Here is a 16,986-nt window from a genome sequence, read left to right as displayed (position 1 = left end):
AACACATCTTTTAGCCATGGCAGAGGCTGCTACATTGCATATATCAGTGTTCCTATGCCATGTGTGAGGGTACCATATAGATGTTTCCATGTGCACAACTCTGATTTATTAATCTTTTGAAAAACCTAATTGTATATAACTAAACCAAATGGTATATAAATTGAGACCACAAAAAAGTAAAATGTTAAAACTTTAAAATTTAATAACTTGAATATTCATCTGCTTTAAAATAGGACATAATGCCATACAGTATTTTTACATTATTTTCTTGCTTTTCAACAATAATTTAAATGGTATGCAACTCATAAAGAAATAAAGATCAAAGGAGCACAAAGATACATACATGTATGTGATTTAAAAGAAGCATTTCAAATAAATGAAAAAAAATTACTTTCTTATTTCATACCATATATATTGTCTTCATCATAACAGAAATCTATAATAAAAAGAACTAGAGCTATTACAGCACCTCCTATCTGCTGACACTGTGTTCAACACTATACATCCATCACCTCATTTAATCGTCACAATTCTGTGAGATAGATATTATGATTGATTTTATCTCCATATTAAAGACAAGGAAATAGAAGCTTAGAGAGATTAAGAAATTTGAACACAGTCGGGTGCAGTGGCTCACGCCTGTAATCCCAGCACTTTGGGAGGCCAAGGTGGGCAGATCACAGGTCAGGAATTCAAGGCCAGCCTGGCCAAAACGGTGAAACCCTGCCTCTACTGAAGAAGAAAGAAAGAAAGAAAGAAAAGAAAGAGAGAAAAGAAAGAGAGAAAGAAAGAAAAAGAGAGAAAGAAAGAAAGGGAGAGAAAGAGAGAAAGAAAGAGAGAAAGAGAGAAAGAAAGAGAGAAAGAAAGAAAGAAAGACAGAAAGAGAGAAAGAAAGAAAGAAAGAGAGAAAGAAAGAAAGAAATTTGAACACAGCTAGTGAGCTGGGACAGATCTGGAACTTGGGTCTGGCTGAATCCAATTCCATGTTCTTCTCAATCACTGCTCCTCTTTTATTTTCATATTTTTGGCATTTTGATAATTCCACCTATTTATGTGCTTAGGGAAACAAAAGGAATCAATTACAAAAAAAGAAGCAACATTTCCAGTGAAAGTACTAAATAGCTGAAGAATGCCTATAAGGTTTTTTCTCCTTTTCAAGTGTACAGCTGAGTGGCACTAAATACATTCAAACTAGTGTGTGCCACATTTTCTTTAAAAACCAAAAACCACCCCATAAAAATATAAAGAGAAGGCCGGGCGCGGTGGCTCAAGCCTGTAATCCCAGCACTTTGGGAGGCCGAGGCGGGTGGATCACGAGGTCAAGAGATCGAGACCGTCCTGGTCAACATGGTGAAACCCCGTCTCTACCAAAAATACAAAAAAATTAGCTGGGCATGGTGGTGCATGCCTGTATTCCCAGCTACTCAGGAGGCTGAGGCAGGAGAATTGCCTGAACCCAGGAGGCGGAGGTTGTGGTGAGCCGAGATCGCGCCATTGCACTCCAGCCTGGGTAACATGAGTGAAACTCCGTCTCAAAAAAAAAAAAAAAAAAAAAAAAATATATATATATATATATATAAAGAGAAAAATTAGCAGAATATTTTCATCATCTTGGAATAGAGGAGACTTTTTCAGCCAGACACCAAGATCAGATATCATGATGAAAGTCAATGACATGAGAATCAAATCACGGTGAGAAATGCAGTAAGCCAAGTTAGGACTGATGATGACAAATGAGTATACATCACACATATAACAAAGGATTAATATCCTTAATCAAGTAATAAAATTGCTTACAAAACAAATTAAGAAGGCTGGGCATGGTGACTCACACCTGTAATCCCAGCACTTTAGGAAGCCAAGTCAGGCGGATCACAAGGTCAAGAGATCGGGACCATCCTGGCTAACATGATGAAACCCTGTCTCTACTAAAAATACGAAAAAAATTAGCTGGGTGTGGGGCTGTGCGCCTGTAGTCCCAGCTACTCAGGAGGGTGAGGCAGGTGAATCACCTGAGCTGGGAGGCGGAGATTGCAATGAGTCAAGATCGCGCCACTGCACTCCAGCCTGGCAACAGAGCAATACTCTGTCTCAAAAACAAACAAAAAACATTAAAAAAAAAATATGTATCCCAAAAGAGAAAGGTGTGAGGCTTGAGCAATCTACAAATAGGTAATAAAACATAAAAAAAGATACTCTACCTAATTCAGAAATGTGCATTTGAAACAATGAAATATAACTTTTCATTATAGAAGTTTTATAAATTGATAATGCCTAGTATGAGTGAAGGTGTGGGGAGATGGACCCCTATATTCACTGCCAGAGGGGCTGCAAACTGCAAACCAGGAAGCCCTTCTACCTGGCCATCTACATTTTACATGGACTTATGCTTTGATTCCAACAATTTCATTTCTAGTCATTTTCCTAAGGAAATAATTGGACAACTACCAAGGATATATAAGCATGGATGCCTACTGCAACTTTTTTTTTTTTTTTTTTGAGACAGAGTCTTGCTCTGTCACCCAGGCTGGAGTGCGGTGGTGCGATCTCGGCTCACTGCAACCTCCGCCCTGTTGGGGGGAAACCCCTCTAGAGGAGAGGCAAGGGTCTGAAGCCTCAGCATGTTCTTATATAAACATAGAATTAGAAACCAATTAGAGATATAGTTATATAGTTATTCCTATATATATAATCATAATCACATAGCTATTCATATGTAATCATAAATACATACATCTATATAATCATAGAATCTTTAATCTTACTAATAAGTCTCAGGTCAAGAAGAATGGGACTGAAGTGGCATTGGAAAAGAGGTGACCCTAAGGCAAGATGCTCTAAGTCCTCTATCATACCCGCTTAAGGGCTGCTGGGGGATGCCTTGGCTGTGTGACAGTGTCAGCGCTGTGAAAGCACCAGCTGTTCAGCCAGCAAGGGAAGGACACGTCCAAGATGGCTGAGACATCTCCTTCCTCTGTGGAGTGAGGAGAAAACTCCGCCTTCCAAGCTCTTGTGGTAAGCTGTCAGAAAGGCCCACAGACATCCAGGGACTTAATTGTCTCTATGTGGTGCTGTGCTTCAGCGGTCATGTTCCATGTCTACTTTCAAGTTCTGCTTCTGCACCTGGTTCCTCTTTTCCTTAGAAGATAAGAATTAGTAATAGTAACATAAATCTTAGTGACCTTGTTATTTCTTGACAAGTATGAAAAAAGTACTGACGCCTTGAGTTCTCTCCTCACCTTGGCATCTTCAAAGTTTTGGCCCCTGTCTCCAAGACAGGTGATTTATCTGACCCTATCACTGACCAGCATTACCTATCCTACCTACCCTTCCCCCTGCTTTGTACTCAATAAAAGTCAGAGTGTCCAGGCACTCGAGGTCACTGCCTGACTCCGTGCTTTGGTTGGCAGTAGATCCCTGGGCCCAAACTCTGTTTTCTCTTTCTTGGTGTCTTGTGTCTTTTATTTTCAGTTTCTTGTCTCCACACCTGTAGAGAGGGGCTCATGAGACCCTGTAGGGTTGGACCCTACACCGACCCCCAGGTTCAAGTGATTCTTCTGCCTCAGCCTCCTGAGTAGCAGGGATTACAGGCGTACACCAACATGCCTAGCTAATTTTTGTATTTTTAGTAGAGACGGGGTTTCACCATCTTGGCCAGACTGATCTTGAACTCCTGACCTCGTGATCCACCCACCTCAGCCTCCCAAAGTTCTGGGATTACAGGCATGAGCCACCGCACCCATCCGCTCACTGCAACTTTTTACATATGAGTAAAAGACCAATATAACCTGAAAGTCCATCAGTAGAGAGCTATAATTTACGAATGAATAAACTATGACTAGCACATAAATTATGCTACATCTGTGCAGTAGGTACTGTATTGCCTTTTTTTTTTTTTTTTTTCTGTACACAGAGGCTCGCTCTGTAGCCCAGGCTGGAGCTCAGTGGCGCAATCTCGGCTCACTGCAACCTCTGCCTCTTGGGTCCCGGTTCAAGCTATTCTCCTGCCTCAGCCTCCCAAGAAGCTGGGATTAAGGTGTGCGCCACCATGCCCAGCTAATTTTTGTATTTTTGGTAGAGATGGGGTTTCACCATGTTGGCCAGGCTGGTCTTGAACTCCTGACCTTGTTATCCACCCGCCTCGGCCTCCCAAAGTGCTGGGATTACAGGCGTGAGCCAGCATACCCAGCCTTGTATTGCCATTGAAATAGTTAATTAGATCCCTGCATCAGGACTGAAATAAATGCACTACATATTTACAAGAGTGTAATTTATAGAAAAACATGTATAAATATCATCCCATTATAGAAAGACACATGTAAAGTACATTTACAGTTCCTTTTTTCTTTCTTAACAGTGGCTATCTTTGGGTGTGTTGCAATTGTTAAAACCCTTTCCCCTTTTACATTTGTTAATTATTTCTTTTTTCTGTTTCAAAACAATTACAAATTAGCAAAAACAGTTAAAAGTACTTCCATTAAAAAAAAAAGCATCTAGTTTTAGCCCATCAACTATAGTTTTAAATAATTTATACAGGGTATTTTATAAGACCTATTTTATACAAGATTTTATACAGAAGACTGGTACTGGTTAGTAAAGGCTGATAATATTCCAATAAAATAACTTCATTCACTTTAAGTGTTTCAATTATCGCTGACCTCTCTCTTTCCAATAGCTTCTCTTCTTCAAGTTGTTGTTCTTCAATAAAAGTGTCCTCCTCCTCCTCCTTCTGTGAGAGTCCTAAAGGAATTTAAATGTTTTATTAAACTGAGCACTGCAAATTCTTGGTCAAAAATTCAGGAAAAAAATACATGTAATCGTTAATGTTTAAAATTACGGTATAAATCTTTCTAAAACCTTCTAACAAGAAGGTCTCTAATCACCTTTATTTGGTACAACGCAAGCATCAAAAAGGACAATAACGGTAGTGGATAGCACATTACATCTAACAATTAATCAATGATTCCACAATTATACTTAAAAAGGAAATTAGCTGGGCGTGGTGGCAGGTGCCTGTCACCCAGCTACTCTGGAGGCTGAGGGAGGAGAATCACTTAAAGCCGGGAGACAGAGGTTGCAATGAACCAAGATCATGCCATTGCACCCCAGCCTGGGCAACAAGAGCAAAACTCCATCTCAAAAAAAAAAAAAAAAAAAAGGTGGTGGGGGTGTGGAAAGGAACATCTATCTTTACAGAAGAATGGCAACTAAAAAATGTAGAAAAACTTAAGTGGATAAATCATCACTTTTGCAACCCCCACTGTAAAAATTTAGACAAAGATATTAAAAACATTGAATGAGGCCAGGTGTGGTGGCTCACACCTGTAATCCCAGCACTCTGGGAGGCCGAGGCGGGCGGATCGCCTAAGGTTGGGAGTTCAAAACCAGTCTGACCAACATGAAAGAACCCTGTTTCTACTAAAAACACAAAATTAGCTGGCATGGTGGCGCATCCTGTAATCCCAGCTACTAGGGAGGCTGAGGCAGGAGAATCGCTTGAACCCAGGAGGCGGAGGTTGTGGTGAGCCCACACCATGCCATTGCACTCCAGCCTGAGCAACAACAGCAAAACTCCATCTCAAAACACATACATACATACATACACACACGCACACACACACACATTGAATGAAAGCTTGCTGGGAAGAGGATATTCACACTATCTCAACATATCACCCCAGAAATGTGGACTAATTACAAAAGAAAAAAAAATGCAGCTTTATAATGGAGCGATCTGAGTGGGTAACACTTTAACCACAGTTAGCATCACCGGGAGTGCAACAGCCTGACACGATAGGTCTCATGATGTATGCAATAAGAAGTTTACAACAGCCGCGCTGTAATCTTTTGTTCTAACGAGTGTTGTCACCTGAAGTTCATCATGGGAAGATAGAATAATCGAGAATGCAGGGCATTCCACAAGATAACCGGCTTGAGTTTCTCAAAACAATCAATCCTGGTTTGGGGAAGTCTAAATATGGCCTGTATATCATACCATTGAATTACTGCTCATGTACTCAGGTGCAAGTTTGGCATTGTGGTTCTGTGAGACAATGTCCTTATTTTTAGGAGTTGCAGGCTTAAGAATTTAGGGGTGAGATGCTGCTATCTGCAACTGCCATCCAAAAGGTTCAGAAAAAATGTTCTATATATGTATCTTTTTAAATAAAGAGAGAGAGAGAAAGAAAAAAGAGAGAGAGAGAAATGAAAGAAAGAGAGAGAGAGAGGAAGGAAGGAAAAAAGGAAGGAAGGAAGGCAAGCAGGCCGGCCAAATATTAACAACTGGCAAATCTTGCTGAAGGATTCATGGATATTTATTGTGCTATTTTTTTCGACTTTCTGTAGATTAGAACATTTTCCAAATAAAAACATGAAAAAATAACTTCTAATAGAATAGACATTCACATCCTCTTCTATTCAAAATTTGGGGAAAAAAATCAGCGAAAATGGAAGAGAAATGGAATATTGAAATGATCTTAAAGAAATGTAACAGATGTCAGGCTTAAAGAAACAAGAGTCTGTGTTTGTCACAGGCGTTGAGTAGAGTTCTAACTGAAGGCTCATCCAGTCCTAGATAATTACAACAATTTGTCTTAAGTAAGTAAACTTTATTATTTCAGCAACTGGAATTAAAATAGGCAACAAATGTAGAATAAGTTCTCAATCACATAGAATAATATTTAATTGTTCAGATAATTAGACGATCTAATGTACTTAAAGAGCCAAAGAACCTGGCACAGAGGATATGGCCGACTTACCTGCAGAGGTACGCTGATAGATTAGACAGGGCACAGACGCAGCTGACACTCACAAATATCTGTTGACTGACTCACTCAACTCCCATCGCCTTGAAATCAAGCTCATATACTCCACAGAAGTGATTGCTAACAGTTCTGGGTACAGCATTTTCCCGTGTACAATCAGATATATGCAATACATGTAAATACAATACAGTTGACCCTTGAACAATACAGGTTTTAACAGCCTTGGTCTATTTAAATACAGATTTTTTTCAATAAACACACTGTAACATTTAGGGGAGATTTGTAACAATTTGAAAAAAAATAGCAGATAAGTGGCATAGCCTAGAAATACTGAAAAAAATTTAGGAAAAAGATATGTCATGAATGCATAAAATAAATGTACATACTAGCCTATTTTATCATTTGCTATCATAGATACAAATCTATCATAAAAAGTTAATGCAGGACTGTGTATAGTGACTCATGCCTGTAATCCCAGCATTTTGGGAGGCTGAGGCAGGCGGATCACCTGAGGTCAGGAATTCGAGACCAACCTGGCCAACATGGTGAAACCATGTCTCTACTAAAAATCCAAAAATTAGTTGGATGTGGTGGTGCATGCCTGTAATCCCAGCTACTCGGAAGGCTGAGGCAGGAGAGTTGCTTGAGAGGCGGAGGTTGCAGTGAGCCAAGGTCGTGTACTGCATTACAGCCTAGGCAACAAGAGCAAAACTCTGTTGAAAGAAGAAATAAAATAAAATAAAACAAAGGAAAAGAAAAGAGAAGGAGGGGAGGGGAGGAGAGGGGAGGGGAGGGGACGGAAGGGAAGAGAAGGGAAGAAAGAAAGAAAAAGAAAATCATTGAGGAGAAAGAATATCTGCAGGAACAGGTTTGTTTTGTTTTGTTTTGAGATGGAGCCTTGCTCTGTTGTCCAGGCTAAAGTGCAGTGACACGATCTTGGCTCATTGCAACTTCTGCCTCCCGGTTCAAGCAATTCTCCTGCCTCAGCCTCTCAAGTAGCTGGGATTACAGATGCATACCACGACGCCTGGCTAATTTTTGTATTTTTAGTAGAGACGGGATTTCACCATGTTGGCCAGGCTGATCTCAAATTCCCGACCTCATGATCTACCTGCCTTGGCCTCCCAAAGTGCTGGGACTACAGGTGTGAGCCACGGTGCCTGGCCTGAACAAGTTTTTGATGGAAATGAAAGTATCCTATTCTAGAAAAATGCCACAAAGGACATTTAGTAGTTAGGAAGAGAAGCAAGTAGCAGGATTTTAAGCAAAAAGACAGGCTAACTCTACTGTTTCATGTAAACATAGTGGAGTTTATGATCAGGACTGCCCTTATCTATAAAGCTGCTAAGCTCCACCCCCAATCCTTGAAGGAAAAGATAAGCACCAGCTGCCTGTCCTTTGGTTGCACAACTAGAAGGGCTGGATAATGGAAATCCTTTTTCTGAATTGGTTCCGCTGATGCTTTGTCCCTGAAGTCAAGACTTCTCAGTAAGGAACTGGCTTTTAAAATTCTTTTAATATTGGACAATGCCCCTGGCCACCCAGAACCTCATGAGTTCAACACTGAAGGCGTCAAAGTGGTCTACTTTCCCCCAAACACAATGTTTCTAGTTCAGCCTCCAGACCAGGGAGTTACAAAAACCTCTAAAGCTCATTACATGTGGTACTTGATAGAAAGGACTGTCAATGATATGGAAGAGAACTCTAACAGAGAGAGCATCAAGAAAGTGTTTAAAGATTATACCTCTGAAGACGTTATTGTTGTCATAGAAAAAGCCATGAAAGGCCAGGTGCAGTGGCTCACGCCTGTAATCCCAGTACTTTGGAAGCCCAAGGCGGGAAGATCACGAGGTCAGGAGTTCGAGACCAGCCTGACCAACATGGTGAAAGCCCATCTCTACTAAAAATACAAAATTAGCTGGGTGTGGTGGTACGCGCCTGTAATCCCGGCTACTCAGGAGGCTGAGGCAGGAGAGTTGCTTGAACTCCTGGGAGGCAGAAGTTGCAGTGAGCCGAGATCATGTCACAGCACTACAGCCTAGGGGACAGAGCAAGACTCCATCTCAAAAGAAAAAAAAGGAAAGAAAAAGCCATGAAGATCATCAAGCCGAAAACAAAGTCCTGCTGGAGAAAAAACTGTGTCCAGATATTGTGTATTGCTTCACAGGACTTAAGACAGAGCCAATCAAGGAAATCACGAAAGAGATTGTGGATATTGTGGATATGGAAAAAAAAAGTGCAAGGGAGTTCGGGTGAAGGGTTTCAAGATATAAATCTTGGAGAAATTCAAGAGCTAACAGATACCACACCAAAGTAATTAACAAAAGTCCATTTGATGGGGATGAGTCTTCCAGTGCAAGGTGATGAGGAAGAAAACTTAGGAGAAGCAATGCCAGAAAACAAACTGACACTAGACAATCTGGCAGAAGTGCCAATCATTCAAGACTGCTTTTGACTTTTTTTATGGAACCATCTAAACTGAAAATGAACACATTAAAACTAAAGCAAATGGTGGAAGAATTGGAACTTTATAGAAACATTCTTAGAGAAATGAAAAAGCAAAAATGTCAGACAGAAATTATAATGTATTTCTGCAAAGTTACACCAAATGTGTCTACCCTCTTGCCTTCTCTTCCACCTCCTCTACCTCTTCTGCCTCTGTCACCTGAGACAGCAAGACCTCTTCTTCCTCCTCAGCCTACTCAACATGAAGACAAGGAGAATGAAGACCTTTATGATGATCCACTTCCATTTAATGAGTGGTAAATATATTTTCTATTCCTCATGATTTTCTTAGTAACATTCTTTTCTCTAGCTTACTTTATTATAAGAATATGGTATATAATACATATATAACATACAAAGTATGTGTTATGGCCGGGCATGGTGGCTCATGCCTGTAATTCCAGCACTTTGGGAGGCCGGGGCGGGCAGATCACAAGGTCAGGAGTTTGAGACCAGCCTGGCCAAGAGACAAGCCTGGCCAATATGGTGAAACCCTGTCTCAGGTAAAAATAAAAAATAATTAGCTGGGCGTGGTGATAGGCGCCTGTAATCCCAGCTACTTGGGGGGCTGAGGCAGGAGAATTGCTTGAACCCGGGAGACGGACGTTACGGTGAGCCAAGATCATGCCATTGCACTCCAGCCTGGGGGACAGAGAGAGACTCCGACTCAAAAAAAATAAAAGTATGTGTTAATCAACTGTTTATGTTATTGGCAAGGTTTACAGTCAACAATAGGTTCTTAATAGTTAAGTTTGGGGGGAGTGAAAAGTTATACACAAATTTTCGACTGTGCGGAGGGCCGCAGTGGTTGGGGGGGGGGTCAGTGTCCCTAACTCCCACATTGTTCAGGGATCAAATGTATATCCAATGGTATTATACAGGTTGAGCACCCCAAATCCAAAAATTGAAAATATTCTAAGTGCCAACAATTCTCAAAGGAAATGTTCACTGGAGCATTTCGTATTTTGGATTTTTGGATTTGAGATGCTCAATTGGTAAATATAATGCAAACATTTCAGATAAAGGGATACTCAACCTGTACATGTAACTGTACGCACAGAATCGTACAGTTTTGCAATTTGCTTTTAATATCTTAATTTCTGAAAAGGTGGCTTGTTTCAGGTTATCTCAAGTAGAACTGGGTGCCAAAGAAACTAGCTGTAATTAAAAGCTCACTATTCCAGAAACTTCTACCAATCATTTGCCAAGGCGCTCTCACCATAACACTCAACATTCTAGCCTTCTGGGTAATGTCTGCTCATCCAATATGTGCTACAATAAACAGCAGTGTTCCTGGCTGGTGCAGTGGCTCACACCTGTAATCCCAGCACTTTGAGAAGCCAACACAGGCAGATCACCTGAGGTCAGGAGTTCGAGATCAGTCTGGCCAACAAGGTGAAACCCTGTCTCTACAAAAGTACAAAAATTAGCCGGGCATGATGGCAGGTGCCTGTAATCCCAGTTACTTGGGAGGCTGCGGCAGAAGAATCACTTGAGCCTGGGAGGTGGAGGCTGCACTGAGCCGAGATCATGCCATTGCACTCCAGTCTGGGCGAGAGAACAAAACTCCATCTCAAAAAAAAAAAAAAAGCAATGTTCCATAGTCTACAGTATTCATGAAGTACCACTAGGCAAAGAATTGTGAGGTGGAATGGGAAAAACTAGAAGCAGAAGTGCAGAGACAGGTGCTTTGTCTTGGATATGCCGTTAGTTATATAATCTTGACAGACCAGTGACCTGGATACTTTAATGGACAAAACTACCATGGGACACGACTGGCCTGACTCTCCACAGAGGCTCATTCTGAACACACCTTGCTAAGTAAAAAGGGAAAAAAAAAATCAAAACAATACAAATACCAGCTGTTATAGGATTTAGTGCAGGAAACGAAAAAGAGGAAGTTTTTTTTTTTTTTTTAAAGTATGTTAGAATAAAACAGTTAAATGAACAAAGTAAAGTAACTGAAAATTTCAAGAGGGGAGAAAGGAAGTACAATAAGGGCCTCAATAACTCCAACCTATCCTATTTTTACTTTTATCCCTGATGCTTTGTTCTACCTCTAGTGGATGAGTTTTTAACTAGTAAGAGAGAAATGCTAACACAGGTTGCAGGTAAACACACTGCTCCTTCCATTCTAAATATCCCAAGTACTAACACTAAAATAATTACTTGGGAACTCCAATGGTAAATAAAACCTCTATGGCTATGTTTCTCAAGCCCTAAGAATCCTAGTTACTTGAGGCCATGGTCTCTGGATTTCAAGAATTATCTAGGATCAACAGATGCTGCAGAGGATATGGAGAAATAGGAACACTTTTACACTGTTGGTGGGAGTGTAAATTAGTTCAACCATTGTGGAAGACAGTGTGGCGATTCCTCAAGGACCTAGAAATAGAAATTCCATTTGACCCAGCGATCCCATTACTGGGTACATATCCAAAGGATTATAAATTGTTCTATTATAAAGACACATATTACACGTATGTTCATTGCGGCACTGTTTACAATAGCAAAGACCTGGAACCAACCCAAATGCCCATCGATGTTAGACTGGACAAGGAAAATGTGGCACGTATACACCATGGAATACTATGCAGCCATAAAAAACGATGAGTTCGTGTCCTTTGTAGGGACATGGATGAACCTGGAAACCATCATTCTCAGCAAACTAACACAAGAACAGACAATCTAACACCGCATGTTTTCACTCATAGGTGGGTGATGAACAATAAGAACACATGGACACAGGGAGGGGAGCATCACACACTCGGGTCTGTTGAGGGGGAATAGGGAAGGGACAGCGTGGGGTAGGGAGGTTGGGGAGAGATAACATAGGGAGAAATGCCAGATATAGGTGACAGGGGGATGTAGGCAACAAACCACATTGCCATGTATGTACCTATGCAACAATCTGCATGATCTGCACATGTACCCCAGAACCTAAAATACCAAAAAAAAAAAAAAAAAAAAAAAAAAAATTGTCTAGGATAATTTAATAAGCATATTCTTGATAATGTGCATGGCAATCATTATAACCCAGTAGTATTGTATGATTTCAGTGCTTCCATCTGCATTTATAAGTACTACATAATTTTATAACTAAGTCCTAATTTTATTGCATTAAGCAGGCAGATTTAATACATAAATGTTAGGTTTTGTCACGTGAAGGTCAAATCTGCTTTACAAATAAAGGTTCTACAGTCATTTAACAGAAAAAGTGGTAAATAACCATAAGGCAACATTAGTAGAGGCATTCCAAACTCTCATCAGTGCCATATACATATTGTGAGGAGCATCAGTTTGACATCATCCCCAGCATTACATGATGTAGATTTAAATTTTACTGAATGTGTAATTTCATTTAGTTTTATAATTTATAAATGTATTTTTTGTTTGTTTTTCTGAGACAGAGTCTCACTCTATTGTTGAGGCTGGAGTGCAGTGGCGTGATCTCAGTTCACTGCAACCTCTGCCTCCCAGGTTCAAGTGATTCTCTTGCCTCAGCCTCCCAAGTAGCTGGGATTACAGGCACCCACCACCAAGCCCAGCTAATTTTGTATTTTCAGTAGAGATAGGGTTTCACTATGTTGGCCAAGCTGAGTCTCGAACCCCTGACCTCAGGTGATCCACCTGCCTTAGCTTCCCAAAGTGCTGAGATTACAGGTGTGAACCACCATGTACCAGGCCCATATATTGTTGTATAGTCAAATAAGAGCTTCAGGCCAGGCGTGGTGGCTCGTGCCTATAGTCCCAGCACATTGGGAGGCTGAGGTGGAAGGATCGCTTGAGGTCAGGAGTTAGAGAACAGACCAGGCAACATAGTGAAATCCCATCTCTACAAAAATTTTAAATATTAGCCAGGTGGGCCAGGCACAGTGGCTCACACATGTCATACCAACACTTTGGGAGGCCAAGGACGGTGGATAACCTGAGGTCAGGAGTTTGAGACCAGCCTAGCCAACATGGTGAAATCCCATGTCTACTAAAAATACAAAAATTATTCGGGTGTGGTGACACACACCTTTAACCCCAGCTACTTAAGAGGCTGTGGCAGGAGAATTGCTTGAACCTGGGAGGCTGTGGCTGCAGTGAACCGAGATACCACCACTGCACTTCAGTCTGGGAGACAGAGCAAGACTCTGTCTCAAAAAAAAAAAAAAAAAAAGAAAAAGAAATTAGCCAGATGTGGTGGTAGATGCCTGTAGTCCCAGCTACTAGGGAGGCTGAGGTGGGAGGACTGCTTGAATCTGAGAGGTGGAGGCTGCAGTGAGCTGTAGTTGTGCCACTGCACTTCCCTCCTGGGCAACAGTACCAGACCCTGTTTCAAAAATAAATAAATGAGCTTCAAACCTATTCTGTTGATATATATTTGAATAACATAATGATTTGGGTAAACAAAGGGTCTCATATTAGTGAAGTTTGAAAAAAACTTACAAAACCTCTAATTAATACCTTCAACTCCTGCTGGTTTTACGAATAAAAATATTCACTGAATATTGGAGGTGCTGGTCTTGAACGCCTGACCTCAGGTGATTCGCCTGCCTCGGCTTCCCAAAGTGCTGGGATTACAGGAGTGAGCCACCGTGCGCCCAGCCTATATATTGTTTCAGAGTCAAATAAGAGTTTGGGGCCAGACATGGTAGCTCATGCCTATAATCCCAGCACTTTGGGAGGCTGAGGTGGAAGGATTACTTGAAACCAAGAGTGCTACAAGGACTGTGCTAGCTGATGTAATTCATGATGCTTGCAACTATAATGTTAGACACTTTATAACACATAATCAGCGGGTGATGATGATTCACCAACAGTTCTTCCCGCCTTCAGTATGTTAACATTGTTTCCAACATGTGTTTGTAAATAACTACTTGGGAGGTAGTAGTCACAGCTATTTTTCCCCCGATGCAGTATTTGACTTCCTTCTGACACTGGGGCTTCAAGTTAGGGCTGGAGTGGACAGAACAATTTCACAACACAGAAAACAGGATACTGTAAAGGGTCCGTTACCTGAGTCTCTCAGTCGAGCAAGTTCCTGCCGACGTTTCTTTCGTTTCTCCTTCTTCAGGGCGGCCCTGTACTTTTTGTGGCTGCAAGATTTAAAAACAGACACACAACAATCAGCCGCTACACTGCAGCGCTGCCCGAGCTTCCCGCTCCTCTGAGTCCAATGAAAGGAAATAGTTCGGGTGCTAAGGAGAAAAATATTGCTTCCTGTATTTTAATTATAGAACAGGCATCTATCATCGCCTCATCCTCCCACTCCCAGGCGGTCTTCTCCATCCGCCACCTGATCCCCTCCTCGCTTGCCTGAGCCTACAACCGCCCGGTGACACTCCGGGGAGGGCACCAGGGAGCGCACCAGGAAGGAATCGCGCTGTCACGGTGGCTCGATTGGCTTGGCCCTGCTTCCCTTTTCTTCCTGCTACCACATCCTCCGTGGCCACTGTCGGCCCGCTCACCTGCTCATCTCCCCGTATGTAGCTTACCTTGGTTTCTCTGGAAACGTCATCTTCTCGGGCGCAGCCATCTTGGCGGCTCCGCCCCGCCCCTCCAGGAAAGGGCAGGCCTAAGAGCTGTGAAGGGCACGCGCAGGCGCGGGCGCCGGGTGGCCTCCCCTTGCACGAGACCAGAAACGGAAGGGTGGAGGTACCTTTCGGCGGCTCATCTTCCAAAACGCGGCTCAATAGCTCCTTCCCGCAAAAATCCTGTGGGGCTTTTGCCCCGCCCTAGAGGTAAGTGTCGCTTCAGCACTTGCCCAGTGATTTATCACTGTCTCCCTCCTCGCCCTAGCAGGACGTGTTGTAGCCAGGAGGTTAAAGTCACACACTCCCGCTTTTCTCAGCATCCACTCATGAAGTCACATCCCGCACAGAGCTGCTCTCCCGGCTTCATTTCCGACTTTTCAGGTTCTGCGTCCTTCCGCCGATCCACCTATCAGCGCTTCAGATAAAGCTCCAGACTCCGCTCCCTGCCAGTCACACCTGTTCGGGCCCCAAGCATAACTAACTCCCTGGCTGCAAAGCTGTTACTCCTGCCCCTGAGGAGTTTACAATCGAAGGGCAGAGAAGAACCGATACATAATATGATGCAGGCAAATGAAGTTTACATAACATAGTCCACCTAGGGATTCAGAGAGAGATTTTTTACTTTTCTTTTTTTTTCCCCCAGTATCACGTGTGACTCAATTGCAGTATCAGGGACAGCTTTCTGATGCTAAGAGTTGAGTTTGGGACCCGGGGCAGTGGCTCACGCCTGTAATCCCAGCACTTTGGGAGGCCAAAGCAGGCGGATCACCTGAGGTCGTGAGTTCGAGACCATCCTGACCAACATGGAAAAACCCCGTCTCTACTAAAAATACAAAATTTGTCTGGTTTGGTGGCGTATGCCTGTAATCCCAGCTACTCTGGAGGCTAAGGCAGGAGAATTGCTTGAACCCGGGAGGCAGAGGTGGCAGTGAGCCAAGATCACGCTATTGCACTCCAGGCTGGGCAACAGAGCAAGACTCTTCTCAAAAAAAAAAAAAAAAAAAGAGTTCAGTTTGGAAGGAAGATGCCCTTTACCCAGACTGAGAAGGGTCCGAATGCTGTTACAGTCAGATCAGAATAAGCAAAGACACTGAGAGGTAAAACTGGAATATGCTGGGAATAGCAAGAATTTTGGCAATCGAATTTATTTGTTCATTTCTTGTATGTTAGAGACAGGGTCTTGCTCTTTCACTGAGGCTGTTGTGCAGTGGTGCAATCACGACTCACGGTAGCTTCGACCTCCCTAAGGTCAAGCGATCCTTCAGCCTCCCTAGTAGCCGAGAATACAGGCTCAAGCCACCATGCCCGCCCAGCGATCCAATTTAAAGTGCAATTCAAGAGTATCAAGCAATAGTTGTAGTGATGGGGTGGGAGGGATAGGTTAAGGACGAGGGCCTGGTGTGCCATGTTAAGACGCTGTGTTTACATTCTGTAGAGACAACAGTGAATCTTTGAAAGCTTTTAAATAGAGGCTTATTTTGGTTGCATTTGTTTTAGGTAAATTACTCTGCTTTGCAATATAAAGGATTAAAAGATAAAGCTAGAATATCACAATAATCTAAGTGAAAGGTGATAAGAAATTAAACTGGAGCAATTACATTAGGGATTGAGAAACTAAAAATTATCCCAACTAATAATCAGACTTTAATGTACACATACAAGGCCAAGCAAAAAATGTTCCTCGCAAGGATATATTACAGCTGTAAAATGACTAACAACCTCCATCTTTTGAGTGATTGAATAGCTTCCTTGGCCTAGGTTTGTTCCGTTCTACTCCAAGTTAAAGTTGCTGAGATACCCAATTACTAAACTACTGCCCTGCTAATCCCTCCTTAGAATTACTCAACTGAAGCCCAAACTCTGCATAAAACCTCACCCTAATCCCTCTTATACTGACAGACTTGGGGCAACACATGTTCCCTTCACCTCCAAGTTGACCTTGTCTAGCTCAGTGCATTGGTTGGTTGTGATCTTGAGTAAATTCCTTGATGTTGCCGGGCACAGTGGCTCACACCTGTAATCCCATCACTTTGGGAGGCTGAGGCGGGCAGATCATGAGGTCAGGAGATCAAGACCATCCTATCCTGGCTAACACAGTGAAACCCCATCTCTACTAAAAATACAAAAATTAGCCAGGTGTGGCGGTGCATACCTATAGTCCCAGCTACTTGAGAGGCTGAGGCAGGAGAATCCCT

At 42.3% G+C, this 16,986-nt stretch overlaps 1 protein-coding gene across 1 annotated transcript in view; it reads right to left on the bottom strand.

Annotated features, from left to right (window-relative positions):
• Positions 1-15,137, bottom strand: part of ZRSR2 (zinc finger CCCH-type, RNA binding motif and serine/arginine rich 2) — a 36,084-nt gene extending 20,947 nt beyond the window's left edge. Inside the window, exons 1-3 of the mRNA XM_032285976.1 lie at positions 14,753-15,137; positions 14,274-14,353; positions 4,659-4,740 (exon numbers count right to left, since the gene is read on the bottom strand). Coding sequence (XP_032141867.1) covers positions 4,659-4,740; positions 14,274-14,353; positions 14,753-14,793 — 203 coding nt within the window. The 5' untranslated portion in view covers positions 14,794-15,137. The remainder of the gene's footprint in view (positions 1-4,658; positions 4,741-14,273; positions 14,354-14,752) is intronic.
• Between the last annotated feature and the right edge of the window lie 1,849 nt (positions 15,138-16,986).

This window comes from Sapajus apella, unplaced genomic scaffold (assembly GCF_009761245.1).
Source record: "Sapajus apella isolate SASKATOON/1434 unplaced genomic scaffold, GSC_monkey_1.0 scaffold17, whole genome shotgun sequence".
NCBI classification, from domain to species: Eukaryota; Metazoa; Chordata; class Mammalia; order Primates; family Cebidae; genus Sapajus; species Sapajus apella.
Note: the sequence above shows the minus strand (reverse complement) of the source record. Positions and strands in the feature narration are given on the sequence as shown.